The 18,457-nt window shown below is 38.7% G+C and overlaps 1 protein-coding gene across 9 annotated transcripts in view; it reads left to right on the plus strand.

Moving 5' to 3' along the window:
- Positions 1-18,457, plus strand: part of amotl1 (angiomotin like 1) — a 145,180-nt gene that overhangs the window by 42,105 nt on the left and 84,618 nt on the right. For all 9 annotated transcript variants that reach the window (XM_041199414.1, XM_041199418.1, XM_041199419.1 and 6 more), the window contains 2 exons: positions 13,701-13,847; positions 15,789-16,701. In XM_041199414.1, the coding sequence (XP_041055348.1) occupies positions 13,701-13,847; positions 15,789-16,701 (1,060 nt within the window). The remainder of the gene's footprint in view (positions 1-13,700; positions 13,848-15,788; positions 16,702-18,457) is intronic.

Here is an 18,457-nt window from a genome sequence, read left to right on the forward strand (position 1 = left end):
TCTATTTTTTCCACGCTCCATTGAGTTGAACTTGTCCTGAATTGTGCTGTCCATCTCCTAACTTGCAACAAGCCCCATACTCCTTACAACCCTTGGCTCAATTATTACATTGGCTCTTGAATCACCAACATTATGATTTTTTTTTCATCATCTTGTTCAAATTCTTCCATGACCTTGCTTTCCTCATCTCTAACCTCTGCAGTTCTACAGCCTTCTTGAGAACTGTCTGCTCCTCCTGGACCCTTGTGCATTCCTGAATCCATCACCTTACCATTGCTGGTTATGCCTTCATCCACTTGGCCTTAAAATCTGCAATTCCCTCATACTGCCTCTCTTACCCCTCTCCTTGTTTTAAAATATTCCTTAAAATCTACTGCGTTGAAGCTTTTAGTAACCGCTCCTAATATCTCCTCCTTTGGCTCAATGTCAATTTTTTGTCAAATTACAATTATCATAAGTGCTTTGGGATGATTTACTATGTCAATATGCTAAAATACTTACAAGTTTTTGTTGTAAGTTTTACATTGTGCTCTTGTATTCTGCTGATCCACATGATTGGTTCTCTCTGTGCCACACAAAAAATGCATTCTCCCTTTAAGCTGTTGCATGCCATTTGAGAAGTGGCCACGCCACATGATTTCCCACCTCCATATTGGTAAATGCCATTGGGGGTACTAATTTGTTTTGGCAGCTTGCCAGTCACCCTACCAATCATCCTCCCTGATCCCCACTCCTCCCCATTTATTGCATACAAAAAACCCTTGCATTTTAAGTAGTTTCATCACTTCAAAAACCTTGTGTAAATACCAAGTTTTTCTTGCAAAATTCAAAAACTGAAGAGTAAAATCTAATTAAATATATTAAAAAGTGGGCTTGTTGGTTTTTGACTTGCTTTCACTTCTTCCTCCTTTAGTATATGCCACACTGCAATGGAGACGATTCTCAAATAGCCTGCTTCATAGATTTTTAATTTGTTCCATTTGTGAATTATTGTGTTGTGTAATGGAGATTGTACTCCCTCCAAATGTTCCTTCTCCCCACGTTGCTCAGCACACTTCATCTGAAATCAGGAGCTTAGTTGGGGGAAGCTATTAAAGAATCAACCTTTCGTATCTTTCTGTGATACACTGTGTGAAGATATTTATATACTGCATAAATATGATGCCTGCTTTAATTATTTTTGGAGAATTTACTGCCATTTCCTGTCAGGAATCTCCTACTGGATTCATGTGAATCACGGACTTCTCTATGACCTCTATCAGTGCTGATGCATAATTAGTAGGCAATGCTGGCCATTTACTAAACAATACTAAAGAGCTCTGGTACAGTGAAACCTGATAGCTTCATAATTGCTTAATATCACAGATCTCTTTGAACACTTTTTAATCACTGACCTGTAACTTGCCATAAGAGGCCACCCAGTAAGATCCCCTGATTCTAGCATCATCCAATCTGATGTAGCAGTACCAGGATTTCCCAGTAATTCTAAAATATTGAAAATCCATACCGTAATTCTAAGAGAGAAAGCTGGGGGGTGGAGACCTGATTGAGGTGTACAAAATTGAGGGGCATAGATAGGGTACATAGGAAGAAACTTTTCCCCTTATGGAGGGGTCAGTAACCAGGGGACATAGATTTAAGGTAAGGGACAGGAGGTTTAGAGGGGATTTGAGGAAAACTTTTTTCACCGGGGGGGGGGGGGGGGGGGGGGGGGGGGGCGCGTTGGTGGTGGTTTAATCTGGAACTCACTGCCTGAAAGGGTGGTAGAGCTGGGAACCCTCACAACATTTAAGAAGCATCTAGATGAACACTTGAAATGCCATAGCATACAAGGCTACGGGCCAAGTGCTAGAAAATGGGATTAGAGTAGATAGGGACTTGATGACTGGCGCAGACATGATGGGCCGAAGTGTCTCTTTCCATGCTGTAAAACTCTGATTAATGGTGAAAGCTGTGTCATCTGTTCTCTGTTTTGATGCTATCTCCAAACTTGACCAATTAACCCCCTTAGGATAGTTTAATGAATGTTAGTAGAATTCAAGATTTTTGAAGGAAGGGAATGTTTTGCTCAGCATTTTGCAGATGTCACAAAACTTGGATGTTTAGTGAACTGTGAGGAGATAGTGTTAGGCTTTAAGAAGACATAGACTGATGGAATGAGCAGACATGTGGCAGATGCAATTTAACGCAGAGAAGGGTGAAGTGATGTAAATTGGTAAGATGACTGGGGAGAAGCAATATAAATAAAAGAAAACAATTCCAAATGGGATGCAGGGACAGAAACACCTGGGGGTATATTTGCACAAATTGATAAAGATGGCAGATTGAGAAAGTGGCTAAAAGACATGGGATTTTGAGTTTTACAAATAGAGGCATAGAGCACAAAAGTAAATAAGTTATTACAAAACTTTATAAAGCTCTACTTCAGCTTCAACTGGAATTTTGTGTCCAATTTTGGTCACCCACTTTAGGAAAGATGTGAATATTCTGAAGGGGATGCAGAAAAGATATGAAAATTGTTCCAGGGATGAGGGACTTCATTAAATGGATAGACTGGAGAAGCTGAGCTTGTTCTCTTTAGAGAAGAGAAGATTGAGAGGAGATTTGATAGAAATGTTCAAAATTATGAGGGGTCTGGACAGAGTAGATAAAGAAAAACTGTTCCTGTTGGCAGAAGGGTTGTGAGTCAGAGGGCACCTGATTTAGGGTGATTGATAAAAGAAATAACCGGAACATCAGGAAATGTTTTTACACAGAGTTGGGATCTGGAATGCACTTCCTGAGAGTGTAGCTGGGGCAAGTTCAATCGTGGCTTTCAAAATGGAAGTGGATAAATACCTGAAGAAAGAGAATTTGCAGGGCAAGGGGAGTGGAACTAGCTAATTGATCTTGCAGAAAGCTGGCATGGACTCGATGGGCTGAATGCCTTCTCTCTCTGCTGTAACCATTCTATGATTCTAACAAGCCCATCATTTTTAAAATTGTTTTCAATTTTACCCATCTGTCTTCTCACCATATCTTTCAATCTCCTCTTCATAAGCATGTTTAGTTACAACCCATTTATATTGACCATCTTGTTCCCTGAAAAATAAACTTGTATTAAAAAAACACTTAATTGGCTTTACTTCTTTCTTCTAACCATCTAATTTTTAACTACTTTCCTCTGATGTTTGTAGTATTCAGCATTGTCTAGATCTACTTTATCAAGTCTTAATCATGAAACAATCAGTTAAATGAGAAAATATGCAAAATACATGCAAGCTGTCCAGTTAGTACTATCCTGTGTTTATTAAAACTCTTAGAAGTTAACTATGCATAAATGACAATCTCTTTTATAGAGATAACTTCTCATGCTAATGAATCAGTTACAAAGTAGCCAAAGAATTATGTCTATAAAGGAGCAACCCTAGTCTAAACTTCCTATAAGCTAATAACTTTTTTTTCTTGTAATAATTGGGAAGGAATCAGAATATAGGCTTTTATAAGACTGAAAGAGACTTCCATGTTCCATCTGATCAGCCCCAAACATCATTATTTTTCATATCCCTCAGGCTTTCTTTCTGCCAAAAATCTACCCTGTTGCCTCTTGAACATAGTGACACAATTTGCCATCACTCTTTCCCAGGGCAGTATGTTCCAGTTACTCAACACTCTTGTGAATTAGTGAAATCCAAATTGTCTTCATCTTCTCCCTTCTGAGTTTAGGTTCAGCCCACTAGTTGTAGAGTTTCTGATTATGCTAGTGAAGTTATTAGGATTCTTGGTTAACCAAATGCTTGTGGTAACTGGTACATATTAGCTGTTGTGTCCTGGAGGAACAGATAGGTTAGGGATACAAAGGCATTGTTTATATTGGTAATAAACTTACATTGGTAAATGCATTATTGCACAGTTCCAAGTTCCACCTACCACAGCATTCATCAATGTTACATTAGAAATTGACTGAACCAATGTGAAATATGTCAATGGTAACTTATTAAGTATGGACCAAAACAGAATGCTGGATTTCAAATGTTTTAACCACAGAGTGCAAACTATTGAGTGCTAATTACTTAACAGTATTGGGTATGTTTGGGTATGGCATAAGTTCTTTTGTGCCCCATGACAGCCATACACTTTTGTTATCCACCATTTTCTAATTAAATAAACTAATCAACTGTGGGACCAGATGTTCCCATAACAGAGACTTCTACTGTAACAAGTGTCACTGGAAATTCAGATAAATTTAATTAGATGGTCCTGGTTAAAGAGCTGACTTACCTACTTTTGCATCCACATCATTAACAATCAGTAAGCCCCATCACTAATACTCTGTGATTCAGGACCAATACATAATACATACACTCATCTAGTCATCAGATTTAACAGCTACGGGGCAAGCCATCTTATCTGATGGAATTTTTAGCTGTGACAAGAGTTACGAGGAAAAAAGCAAAACTTTAAAATAATTATGTTTAAAAGCAGCAAAGTATTTTTGCCTCAGCTAACAATAGTTAGCGTTTGTCTTTTTAAATAATTTTTCCCTCTTTAGTGGGTTACATTATTCCTGAACATGCTTATTTGAGTAATGGGGGAGATTAGTACAGAAACAGCTGCTTCCTACACAATCTATTGAAATTTAAATTTCTTCTTTAGAATATATTTACAGTTTTGTTATATACATTATCCAGAGGAAACTTTCCCCCAAAATTTACAAATTAGAAGTGTGTTATTTTCTCCAGCAACGACATCTCAGTGAGTATAAAAATTCACTGCAAATAAATAAATAGCTCCTTTCTTCCAAATAGCCAATTATCACATCAAGGTGGTTCTGGCTGAAATAAGGAATGTGCCTTGGAGAGAATTGCAAATGTGTATAAATTTAATGCATCAATAATGTTTACTTATCTCTAACATAGTATATAAGTGAACATTCATTGAGATGTTTGTGATGGGAGTTAACCATTTGAGGTTTAATTGCATATATGCAAGATGTATTAGTCCACTAATAAGGCTGAAGTATAAAGGAATTTACTATCTTAATGTATTTCTATTTTAATTGACCATTGTAACATTATTTGCAAAGTGAACTATTGTGCAGTGGTTAAAATCTTTATTTATTTGCAGAAACAAGATTGTCAATACTGTTGGGTAATTTTATTTTTTTATTCCAATGCTCTGTTTGTAGGAAAAAAATGAGGGTAACTTTTCAATTTTGGCTTAGAATGGAAAGTTGGTGGTATTGTCAGAAATACAACCCATCCAATTTTCATCTTCATTGAGGTTAATCAAATGCGGTGTCAAAGTTGAAATTTTAGCCCAACATATTTTAAAATTTATTCTTGATGCGCAAAACCCAAAGAGGATCCACATTTAAAAATATAGTAGTGAATCAAGGAGTGGTGTTGATCACTTATGAGTCAGAGGTTATATTCCAAGGGATGTGGTGGGGGCACTGACCAGAGGAAGTGGGAAGAGTGGGCATTTGCAGTGAAATAAATTTGTAAGAGCAGAGAGTTTTTGACTGTGTCTTGGAAAGTATATTTTGTGCTGTGAGCCTTAACTTACTTGGAGCTAGATTGCTTGAAACTACATTGACAATGCCTCAGACTCACTTCCTATTGGACATGGCAGTGATACTCTAGTTCTCATTCTGAGCTGAATTCAAACTGGGCATCAGAAACAAAAGAACTGTGTGCTGCACCTACTTCTCCAAATTGCCTCTGTAACATTTTTTTTCTCATAATTTTCAAGCTAACTGCCCTGTAATGTTCAGGGGTTCTGCCTGTGTATCTTCAATATTTGTAATACAGCTTTTTACTAGTTTTCCTGCTTCCAAAGAGCGAGATATAATTTCAACTACAATAACCTTACATCGTATTAAAATTTTAAAGGAAATTATTCATCTGTGCAAGATAATTTATTCTATAATTACTTCAGCCACCACAATTTGCACATCTCTCTGCATCCCCTTGATATCATGGTTAGAGGAAGGAATAGCTGCCACAGTGTATTATCGCGAGAACTACAAGAACTACGTTGACGGAGCGCAATGCTCCTACTTCTCCTTTAGATACTTTGCTTATTCTTAGAGTTAAGGCTTTAATACTTTTCTCCCACTATAGAGCTTTCTTTTACTTGTACTTGGGTCTCTTTTGATCCGTTAACTCTACTTCAGATATGTTAATGTGTCAATGTGGAATTGAGCTGCAAAAGTAACAGTACCTTGTCTCTGCCAATACCCACTTAAGAGTTTCTCAGCAATCAAAAGCAGAACACTGCCTCAATTTTTTTTTCCCCCTCCCCAACCAAAAGACACATGACAATTTTAGTGCCTCTACTACTCTCCTGCCCAACATCAGTTGACTCACTGAGACTGATGACTTAATATGGAACGTTCTTGGTCTGTAAGGGTTAGTACTACACCTGATGGTTCACCTGCAAATCAAAGTGAAGGTTGTTTATCATTTTTTCCATTGGCTAAATATAGAAAACACCAGATTAATTTTTTATTTTAGACTCTGTTTTCCAGAGGTATAAAAACTATTCTGTGTTTTAAAAGGTGACCATACTGCATGTATTCAAAATTTTTGAACCAAAGTTGCAGCATTTTGACAGCCATATTTATGGAAGAGTTCTAGGCATGGATTTTTGTGAATAAATAATCTATGGAGGTAGATCTTGCATACAGTCTACTGCATAATAACAGTCCAACATAAGAAATAGGAGCAGGAGTAGACCATTCAGCCCATCAAGCCTGCTCCACTGTGCAATAAAATCATGGTTGATCTGATTGTCCTTAACTCCACCATACAACCCAACTGGCCCATGCCTGCATTTATGTTCCACACTAGCCTCCTCTCCGCCCTCTTCATCTAACCCTATCAGCACACCCTTCTATTTCTTCTCCTTCATGTGCTTATCTAGCTTTTCCTTAAATGTTGTTCACCTCAACCACTCCATACAATAGTTTGTTTCACATTCCCACCACTCCTTGGGTAAACAAGTTCCTCTTGAATCCCCTATTGGATTTATTTGTGATTACTGTACATGTATGACCTCCAGTTTTGGACTCCTTACAATGAAACCATTTTATCTACATCTACCCTACTCTATCATACCTTTCATACTTGGAGACCTCCTCAGGCCACTGCTCGGCTTTTTCTTATCTAGAGGAAAAAGCCACAGCCTATTCAGTCTTTCCTAACAAGTATATTCTCTCAGTTCTTGTATCATCCTTGTGAATCTTTTTTGCACCTTTTTCAAATATTGATTTTATAATGCAGAGACCAGAGCTCTACATCATACTCTGTGTGATCCATCCAAGGTTCTATACAAGTTTGACAGAACCTGGCTGCTTTTCAATTCTATCCTTCTAGAAATTAACCTCAGTGCTTGGTTTGTTTGCTTTTTTGGCCTTATTAACCTGTGACACCACTTTTAACGATTTATGCATCAATATCCTTGTTCCTCTCTAGTATTGCTAAAAAGAGAGATACTGTCAAAGCTTTTCATCTTGCACTCATCAGGACAGATTCAAGAATGCCAAATTTCAAAGGAAACAATTTATACTGCATGAGAAAAGGGTGCTGATTCGTTGGCAAATCGACGCTGGTTGAGGTGTTGCTGTGGAGAATGCAGTAGGGAATTATTGCCCCCATGTTTTTGTTAGCTTCAAAAAAGGTGCAATGCCTGGACATATTCTTTTTCCCTGAAGAGGACAGGTCCCTGTGTGTGGAATATATGTAGCTATTGGCAAGTGTAAGTGAGCCACATTGCCAACCCAAGTTGCCAGAGTTCTCTTTGAAATTTGGCATTCTTGTGTCTGCACTGATGAGTACAAGATGTAACGTTTTGACAGCATGTCTCTTTCTTTTATTCCATTTAGGCTCATTATGCTAGCAGTAAGTGGCTCCTAATAATTCCTATCAAAATTAATTTGCCAGTTATGTGCCCATTCTGCGAGTTTATTAATGTCCTTTTGAATTTTGTTGCATTCTTCTTCAGCATTAGCAATATTACCAATATAGTAGATTTGGGCCTACCAAAGTCTTGCTGTGATGATTTCAACCTACATTTGCTTAAGCCACAGATCCAGGATCATGCAAATGTGATAGGTTGTTTATGTTTTCTAGTAACATCTTTCAGCAGCTGTGGTTCTGGAAATATGTTAACTTGCATGGATAACATTGTACCAGATCTGAATATTATGTCCAAGCCACAAGTCTCAGCAACCAACTGCTTTAGTTTGGCTATTGTTGCCAGTTGATTCTGAATGAAATATGTTTTTTCATATATTAAATTTTGTGTTTAGTAACCTGAAAATAAAGATTAAGAAAGGCAAATTGGTTAAATCAAAAATGTACTCTTTTAACTATTCAGAGCGTTAGGAATAGGATTATTTAAAATAAGACAAATAGCCAGTAGAGGTGAATGGGTGCTGACAGGCAATGGCGTTGATATTTCTGAAGTATTAACCCCAAATGTCAAATGCCAGCCTGTCTATAAACATCATTCCTTTTCTTGAATGTCATTGTTTTGATGTAATTGTGGTGGTTCATACTCATACCTCATTGTAGTCTTGAAATTATACTGTGTTCAAAACACTAATTTTTGTACAGCATAACATCAACCTTATTATTGAAGTGCTTTGTGCAAAATGAAGAATAAGAAAATAAATTATAAAAACTACCAGCAGAGGTGATGATGGAGGAGGAGAGTTTGATTTGCAGCAGACAAACTGACCTCTGAAGTGGATAACGTGGCAGTTTTTGTTGAAGACTGTTCCAGAAACACACCTATTTGAAAACTCCCTTAAATATCAAGGCAGCTATCATATTCCAAGTTCCCAGTTATGTAGTGTAAATTATATATGCAGTGGTTACTGTTCCAAATGAGCGAATTGCAGGCATCCATGTTGGTTGTAATTTTGTACCAGATGTTAGTCTTGTGACTCTTCAACAATAATCACATGAGTGGATATGTACTTTATATTTGAGTAAAAGTTTGATAGCCCAGAGTTACAGATATATACAGAACATGTATGACATGCTACATTTATATGTATGATTAGATGGAGCTGAAAAGCCAAAGTGTGAAGTTAAAATGGATTTTGGATGAACGAGCCTCAGAATCTGTGCAATAACTTATCTGAATTTAGTGATCTTATGAGGCCATAAAATGATCAACACACACATTTAACTTCTCAAGCCTTCTGCACTCCTGTAATGAAATGCTTTTCCAGGCATCTGTTCCTTTGCATTAAAGGCCTTCACAATCTGTTAGCACTTTAGCTTTACAGCCGCATCTCCCACATGTCTTCAAGCTGGATAACCAATTCTCTATAAATACTGAAAGGACCCTTCTGTAGTTTCTTAAATTTCTGCTTGTACAATTCAGACAGGAAATCATAATCCTCAAGGGTAGCATACTTTGCAGCAACACCATCCATGCTATCAGCAGAATTGCCACAATAAAAAATGGCTTTCTGCTTATTGATGTTGTAGGGTGACTAATCGTTTGTTTTTGTCCCATTTGTTGTGAATGCCTAGCCACATAAATGCTTAGATAAAATCATCAATGTCACTTCCCTCTTTTAAAACTTGCCATGAGGTTTGATTTCATAAAACAGTGAGCCTCCAAGTTCAATGAATAAGTGGACATGCTGCTAATAACTAATTTCCCTTCCAGTTCAGGAGTACAGTGGTGCTGTTCCTCCTTTGCATTAGCCTCAGATTCGCAACATTTCTGCTCTTCCTGCAATCTGCATTATTCATTCTAGTTCTTGCAAATGTTGCTCTCAGCCTCATTTTTCTTCCTGCCTTAATCACTCAAGTCCTAATTGAAACTCTCACCCTCTTAGTTGAAAGTCTCTCTGCTTCACTTTCTCTTTGGACTCTAACATTGTTAGTGCAAGATCAACTTCTTTTGATTTGGATAATTTGCAAATATTATTGCTTCCCAGCAGCCCACTGTAGAACAATAGCATTGTGTTGTGATCTGAGCTGGATATTCATGCCTTTCCTGTGCTCTGACTTGTGCACCTGCAATTTTTTGAAGGTGAACCGGGAACACGCTTAGTAAGACAAAGCCAGATATAAACCATTAAGCTTTTTAATTTCGCAACACATAAACATACAGAGCAACAATTTGATTGAACTTGCTAAGTTCCTGAGAGCCAGTGCAGACACGATGGGCTGAATGGCGTCCTTCTATGCTGTAACATTTCTGTGATTCTATAATAATGTAGTGGAAATTACACCATATATTTCTTCACATCAGTGTGTCACTTTTCCTGATAACCCCAAGCTATCTCTACATTCTCCTTTGGTGCCTCGTATAGGTTTGTCTCTCAGCTCTATTCCTGTAAGTCTCTGCCTTTGTGATTTTTCACTCTTAGCCTGAGTGAAGGACCTATTCCTGGCAATTCTTGCAGATTGCCTGGGACTAGAAATCTCCCAACACAATGGCCTGGAGTTTGTGGTCAGTGGTGAGAATTTAACCTCATTTGCCATGCAGTGATCCTGCAATTGATTACAGTGTTCATTACTGTCCAAGTAGCCAATCACATTAAAGGATTTTCACAGACATCCAACCAGGAAACAAAAAGCAGTAAAATAATTTTTAAACATACTAACATTGAACAAATTAAAGATTGGGACATGCACATGGATGAAGGTAGAAGCTAAAATAGTTAGAAACATTTTTAAGGCCAATAATTATTTAAAAAATGTAGTTTAAAAAATCTAATCATTCAACGGCACCCCACAATTTTAAAATTAATCCTTTTGGGACCAGTTCTCTTCTTCAAATTTTATTACCCACATTGCTGATTAAAAACCCAGTTGCACCTGACTGAACAAGGAATGATTGTTTTTATTGGATTTCTAACAATGATTTGGAAGCAGGAAAGTTTAGATTCTCACTGATTTTAGTGTTTGCTGATTTGGGTGGGGTGGCGTGTGGGGGGAGTGCAGAGTGCAGCCCGAGGCTGGGCACTGAGTAATATGTGTGGTCAGATTCAGACTGGTAATGACAGAGAATGCTGACAGCTCGCCACCCTCCCGACCCACCCCTAACTGAAATATCCTGGTCTTGGGTGTGAGGTGTTGACCATCTACTGAGACAGACTGACAACTTGTTTATTGATTGTTTATACTATTTGAGGAAACAAAAACAAAGCCCACCTCATTAGTTTTAAATTCCTTTTTAAAATCTTGTTTGAATATATGGTGTTTTTAAATACAACCCTTAAATGTAACTCAAATTTTTCTCAAATCCCTTCAATTAAAAAAAAATACTCAAAAAATCCCCAAATTCAACCAAGCTGTTAAAATTGAATGACTGTTGGGTGAGCTGCAACTCTAACATTCATATAAGATGCTATCGAGAAGCTAATGTGAAGGACCAAAGCTCTTTCAGGATAGCTTCTGTGGTTAAAGACAATGGAAGAAAAAACCACATAATTCCAGAAGTGATCAATATTTTATACTTGGCTATGGCCTTTAAAACCAAAGAACATAATAAAGCTAGGCCATACAGTTACACCATTAAATAAGGTCATGGCTGATTCTCATACTCACTTTCTTACCTGACCCCCATATCCCTTGATTTTCCTAGGAGGAAGGCAAGATAGTAAGCTAATGTGTCCGAACATTCAAGTATACATTTTTCAATGTCTTTACACTGGAATGAAGTATCACTAAAATAAAATAAGATTATATTGCAGCAGCTTTAGTGTTGTGTTGCTCACAAGTAGTCTAGGGACCTGGAGCATGGTTATGATATTTAGCTTCTCACTTGGTCCTGTCTTTTTTATACTATAGCTGTTAACAGACAAAGATAAATAACTAAAACAAAAACAGAATTACCTGGAAAAACTCAGCAGGTCTGGCAGCATCGGCAGAGAAGAAAAGAGTTGACGTTTCGAGTCCTCATGACCCTTCGACAGAACTTGAGTTCGAGTCCAAGAAAGAGTTGAAATATAACCTGGTTTAAGGTGTTGGGGGGGGTGGAGGGGGGTGCGGGAAGAGAGAGAGAGAGAAGTGGAGGGGGGTGGTGTGGTTGTAGGCAAAAGCAGTGATAGAAGCAGATCATCAAAAGATGTCATAAACAACAGGACAAAAGAACACATAGGTGTTAAGGTTGGTGATATTATCTAAACAAATGTGCTAATTAAGAATGGATGGTAGGGCACCCAAGGTATAGCTCTAGTGGGGGTGGGGGGAGCATAAAAGATTTAAAAATAATGGAAATAGGTGGGAAAAGAAAATCTATATGATTTATTGGAAAAAAATAAAAGGAAGGGGGAAAGAGAAAGGGGGTGGGGATGGAGGGGGGAGCTCAAGACCTAAAGTTGTTGAATTTAATATTCAGTCCGGAAGGCTGTAAAGTGCCTAGTCGGAAGATGAAGTGTTGTTCCTCCAGTTTGCATTGGGCTTCACTGGAACAATGCAGCAAGCCAAGGACAGACATGTGGGCAAGAGAGCAGGGTGGAATGTTAAAATGGCAAGCGACAGGGAGGTTTGGGTCTTTCTTGCAGACAGACTGCAGGTGTTCTGCAAAGCGGTCGCCCAGTTTACGTTTGGTCTCTCCAATGTAGAGGAGACCACATTGGGAGCAACGAATGCAGTAGACTAAGTTGGGGGAGATGCAAGTGAAATGCTGCTTCACTTGAAAGGAGTGTTTAGGCCCTTGGACAGTGAGGAGAGAGGAAGTGAAGGGGCAGGTGTTGCATCTTTTGCGTGGGCATGGGGTGGTGCCATAGGAGGGGGTTGAGGAGTAGGGGATGATGGAGGAGTGGACCAGGGTGTCCCGGAGGGAGCGATCCCTATGGAATGCCGATAGGGGGGGTGAAGGGAAGATGTGTTTGGTGGTGGCATCATGCTGGAGTTGGCGGAAATGGCGGAGGATGATCCTTTGAATGCGGAGGCTGGTGGGGTGATAAGTGAGGACAAGGGGGACCCTATCATGTTTCTGGGAGGGAGGAGAAGGCGTGAGGGCGGATGCGCAGGAGATGGGCCGGACACGGTTGAGGGCCCTGTCAACGACCGTGGGTGGAAAACCTCAGTTAAGGAAGAAGGAGGACATGTCAGAGGAACTGTTTTTGAAGGTAGCATCATCGGAACAGATGCGACGGAGGCGAAGGAACTGAGAGAATGGGATGGAGTCCTTACAGGAAGCGGGGTGTGAGGAGCTGTAGTCGAGGTAGCTGTGGGAGTCGGTGGGTTTGTAATGGATATTGGTGGACAGTCTATCACCAGAGATTGAGACAGAGAGGTCAAGGAAGGGAAGGGAAGTGTCAGAGATGGACCATGTGAAAATGATGGAGGGGTGGAGATTGGAAGCAAAATTAATAAATTTTTCCAAGTCCCGCTAAGAGCATGAAGCAGCACCAAAGTAATCATCGATGTACCGGAGAAAGAGTTGTGGAAGGGGGCCGGAGTAGGGCTGGAACAAGATAAGTAACTGTTGGTACTTATATACAGCTACGATGACTTTCAGTTTGTATGTAAGTTTCAGGCCCCAAGCCAATGGCTGATTTCAATCTCTTTTGTTTTGAAGATTGTTTACAGCTGTAATGAAGTGTGGCACTTTGAAGTGTAATGTCTGGTGTGTGAAGGATGCATTTTAAATTCAAGGCTTTTTTAATGCACAACAGTAGCTCAGTACATATGTAGGCTAAAACTATTACTTCATAACATTTTGTTTCTGATTTTCAGATTCCCAAGATGAATGTTACCCAGGTACTCCATTCTGCCTATTAGAGCAAAGTGGATATTTGTATGAACAAGGATCATATGGAGAGCATGAATTATATCATAAGCATTTCCCATTAAGTACAGAAGAAATTGATGCAACTGAAGAAGGTACCTTTTTAACTTTTCACTGATGGAAAGTGTTACGGACAGGAGAGAGACAGGAAAACTGTACTTATTTTCTCTCTCTAACTGTCCGTAAGCAGAAGGTGTTTTGAATTTTTAAGGTATGCGGTGGAGTGTTTTCCCAAACCCTCAATGTGTGAGATCCAATTTACTAATAACTCACAGCAAGCTTGCATTATGATTAACTCAGAAGGTTAGTTTATTCCACATTCAAAACCTGGGTGAAGAGTGTTTGCAATTTCCCACTCTACTACACACACACACACAGTAAAGGGGGAATGGAAAAAAGGATTTTACAAGTATGGATACTAACAGTACAAGAAGTACAGAAATGGATATTAGTTCATGTGGTTTTCAGAGTCAGAGTCCAAGGAGGAGTTCTTTCACATAGAATTTTGAGTTCAGCTGGCTGAAGACCGCAGTTGTAGAGCTTGCTTTACAGTTGGTGCTGATATAGCAGAAGGAGTAGGTACGTAGAGACTGGGTTAGTTCTGCAGGCAATGGTAGGAAATCTTCCAGGAGGAACAGGCTTTGAGGAACAGGCGGTTGTTCTGCCTGGACTTCTGATCCTCAGTTGGTTCACTAGCTGGAAGTTAAACAGCAGACTGCCTGTAATGTTAAAACTATCCAAAAAGGCCAGAGGCTTAGGTCATGTGAAATGTTGCATTAATGGTTAATTGCAGCATAACAATTAGTTTCTGTGCTTCTGGCCAGAGTTCCATTGTGCCTCCTTAGGTGGTTATTAGCACTTCTTACAGCAGAGTTTTAATCTCTTTCTTTCGTGATTGTTCAGGTTGGGTAGCCAGTTCGTCTGCACTTCCTTTGCTTTTGTTGATTACAAGGGGCCTGTACAATGAGGTGTGCGATTCCTCGAGCTGAGCAAGGAATACTTTTGCACTTGTAACTCCTGGTGGTAGCTCCCAGAATAAAGGGACCGATCATGTGGTCACATGTCTTGTAGCAGCCATCCTTTTTGGTTCACCAGAAAATCTATTTAAAAATAAAGCAATAAAAATAAAGTTTTTGAATGTAATGTTGGATTTCTTTTCATTTCGTAGGAACCCAAGAGTTGGCTATGATTGTTTATTATTACAATTCTAAGTTTATTTATGCAAAATGATAGAGTGGGCATATGCTTATCCTCATCTGAATTTCCCTTTTTACTTTTCATACTGAAATATTTATTCGAGAACTCAGCAAAATTGCCTTGTGAACTTGAAGTAACTTTTTCCAATGCTTTACAGAGCATTAAACTCTAAACAAAACAATACAGAACAGGTCTGCATTTGCTCCAGACACCTAAGGAAAGAGCTTGCATTTTTATGGCACCTTTTCTGACCAAAACAATTCACAGCCACTGAAGTACTGTATTTCTGAAGCGCTGTTATGTTTGTAATGCTGGGAAACACCAATGGCCAATGTGTGCACAACAAAGTCCCACAAAAAGCAATGAGATCAATAACCAGGTTCTCTGTTTAGGCAATGTCAATTAAAGGAAAAATTTTGGGTAGCACACTTCCATGTTTCAGCAGTGAGGGCAGACAGCATCTCTGATAATGTAGTGCTGAGAGAGAGCGTGTTGCACTGAAGTATCAGTCTAAATTTTGTGCTTGGGTCTCCGGAATGTGCTTGAACCCATAACCCATAGCAAGAGTGCTACCATGAAGCCAAAGCTGACGCTTTGCAACTTTTAATTTTTTTTTAGTACTACATTTTAAATCAGCTGCAAGATAAATTGTACATAAAATGTTAAAATGATTTTAATGTAGTATGCTACTATATTTAGCTAGTAAATAATATCTTTTTCTCATGCAAGTACGCATCAAAGTCCATATCAATAAGTTTTGCATTCAAATAAATGCTAATAATGTATGCACTTTCAAAGTTAAGCAATATTTAAACCTTAACAAACTTGTTGTTTTCTAGGTGAAGAGCTACTTTTCAGCTCCATCAGGACTCCAAAATTTGAAATGAGAGGTTCAGAGGAAGTAGCAACAGGAACAGTTTTGCAACGCTTAATCCAGGAGCATTTAAGATATGGAAACCCAAATGAGAACATGAACTTGCTGGCAATACAGCAGCAAGCTACAGGGAGCACAGGGCCAACCAACAGCACTGGGAGCACACACTCTTCCACAGAGAACCTTGCGCAGGAAGATCCGCAAATGGTCCATCAGTCAGCACGCCAAGAACCTCAAGGGCAAGAGCATCAGGTGGACAACAGTGTGATGGAGAAGCAAGCACGGGTCACTCTAGCTCAGCAGAATATTGAAGAACTACCAACCTATGAGGAAGCCAAAGCACAGTCTCAGTTCTTCAGAGGGCAGCAGCAAGCATCTGCTGGCCCTGGTTTCTATGTTGCAGGGGTCTCTAATCAAAAAACAAGAACTGAGGGGAGACCTACAGTTAACCGAGTAAGCTCTGGGCAGGTACACAAAGATGAGGCACTAAAAGAACTTAAACAAGGTCACGTTCGTTCACTTAGTGAGCGTCTAATGCAACTTTCTTTGGAAAGGAATGGTGTAAAGTCACATCCTCCTGCCTCAAACAACAATCTCCCATCCCAGCAAACCAACAAAGCCTTCAAGAATGGGGGACAACCATCTGCTCAAACCCCTACGAAAGGAGTAGACCTAAGAGGTCCTCCTCCAGAATACCCTTTTAAAACCAAACAAATGTTGCCAACACTTAATCAGCCTCATGAGTTTGGGCATTTTTACAATGATCCACATTCAGCGAATCCTCAAGAATTGCTTAAACCATATCCTGGAACTGTGGCAATTAGACAAGAAGCAACAATCCTAAGGTATCAGTCACCACCAGAATATGGGTCCAGCAGGTAAAAACATGTTCCTTTTTTAAAAAAAATGTTAATTGGAAGGAATTGTTAAGCAATAATAGATTAGATATTCTGTGCTTGTGTATAACTTGTTGTACTCTGGAATTATTTTGGTATGTTAGCACCAGGATTTTGGAAATGTATAATAGTGGATGTGTGAAATATTGATGCTGACCTTGCCCACCAGGAGCGCGTTTCAGGGCTGTACTCCTCATGTGATCTGCCCATTAAATTGCCAGCATGCGTTTATAGACTTTACCCTTCCACATTTGTGTTGCATCTGAAGAGAGATATTTTGAACCACATGCCGGATTCACTGATCCTGCATGTGGTTACTGTGCTTGAAAGTAGCATGGATCAAAGATAGCATTGCAACATTGGTGTACCAATTCTTTCACTCACATTCCTTTCAAGCGTGGCTCCCTACTGAGATTGAGTTTGTTGAATTTACCCTTGTATAACATGACAGTGAAGTACTAGTGATTGCAGAGCTATCACTGGCGATAATAATGATGGAAACAATTGAAATAAGTTAAGAATATCAGGCAAAAAGAACATTGTTTTAAATGTGATTTTTTTTCTTTATAAATCTAAAAACAACAGATTTTGTATACAAGACAAAAGTAAATTATTTTAAATTAATATTAAAATCATTAATGTCTGATTTTTCAGTCATTGGTACTATTTAATTATTTAGTGCTTAGAATCACATAGCCATGAAATGTAATGTATATCCTAACATCTTTCTAGTCCCTTACATTGTATAGAAACAAAATTCTCATTCTGCAATTTCTTATTGACTTTTCAGCTCATGAAGCCCATTCTTTCACTATATCCAATCTATACATTCACATTCAGAACTTGCATGGTCCTTACATCTTAACTATTCAATTCTGCCTGGCCAGTATTGCTCTCTACTTCTTTATAGCAGAGAAATCCTTGTATCTCATGGCGAATTGATAAGTTCAGACGATACCTGTTTCTACAGTTGCAGACCCCTTTCTTAGCCAGATATTTTTCTAATTGTTCAATAAAGGAATTATTAATCATAATGTTGTCATCATTAGCTTAGTTAAGTCAAATTAATTCTGTGCTCTCAAATAACCTGCTTGTATCTGCATAATTTATGACTCTCAGCATAATTTAACTAAAATATTTCTTTTATATAAAAAAAACTACTGGCATATTGCCATGATTTTCTGGTCTGGACATTCTAAACATTGTCCTGAAGAAATGGAAAATGTTCTGTTCCCCATAACGTCATTTCTCAGCATGATACGTACGAACAGGCAGAGTTTCAGTAGTACTGTGGCAAAATCCTTTCCAGGTCCTTGATAGCTCACCACCCTCAACAGGAAAAGAAATATTCTTTTCCTGAATTAACTGGCTTCTTATTGTTTGAAAAAAGTCTCCCATAAGGAGAACATTTGGATTGGATTGTAGATAACCTATCTAAATATTATCAGCTAAAATGATGTGAAATGTACACTGAATAGGATAGGAAATCAGGGAAGTAGAGATAAGGAGAAATAGAGAGGAATTAATCTTTAAATAAAACATTTTTTAGTTTTGTGAAACAACTTGTGAAATTACTTGAAAAACAAATTAACAAGGAACCTAAAGACACCAAGAATCCTTAAGAAGTGTTATGATCATGTGAGGATTAAAAATGAACAGCTAGTTTATTTTTGTGTCTCTTTTTTGGCCAACGCAGGCAAGATGGGCTGAATGGCCACTTTCTGCACTGTAACTTGTC

The sequence above is a fragment of the Carcharodon carcharias genome, chromosome 11, assembly GCF_017639515.1.
Source record: "Carcharodon carcharias isolate sCarCar2 chromosome 11, sCarCar2.pri, whole genome shotgun sequence".
Taxonomy (NCBI): Eukaryota; Metazoa; Chordata; class Chondrichthyes; order Lamniformes; family Lamnidae; genus Carcharodon; species Carcharodon carcharias.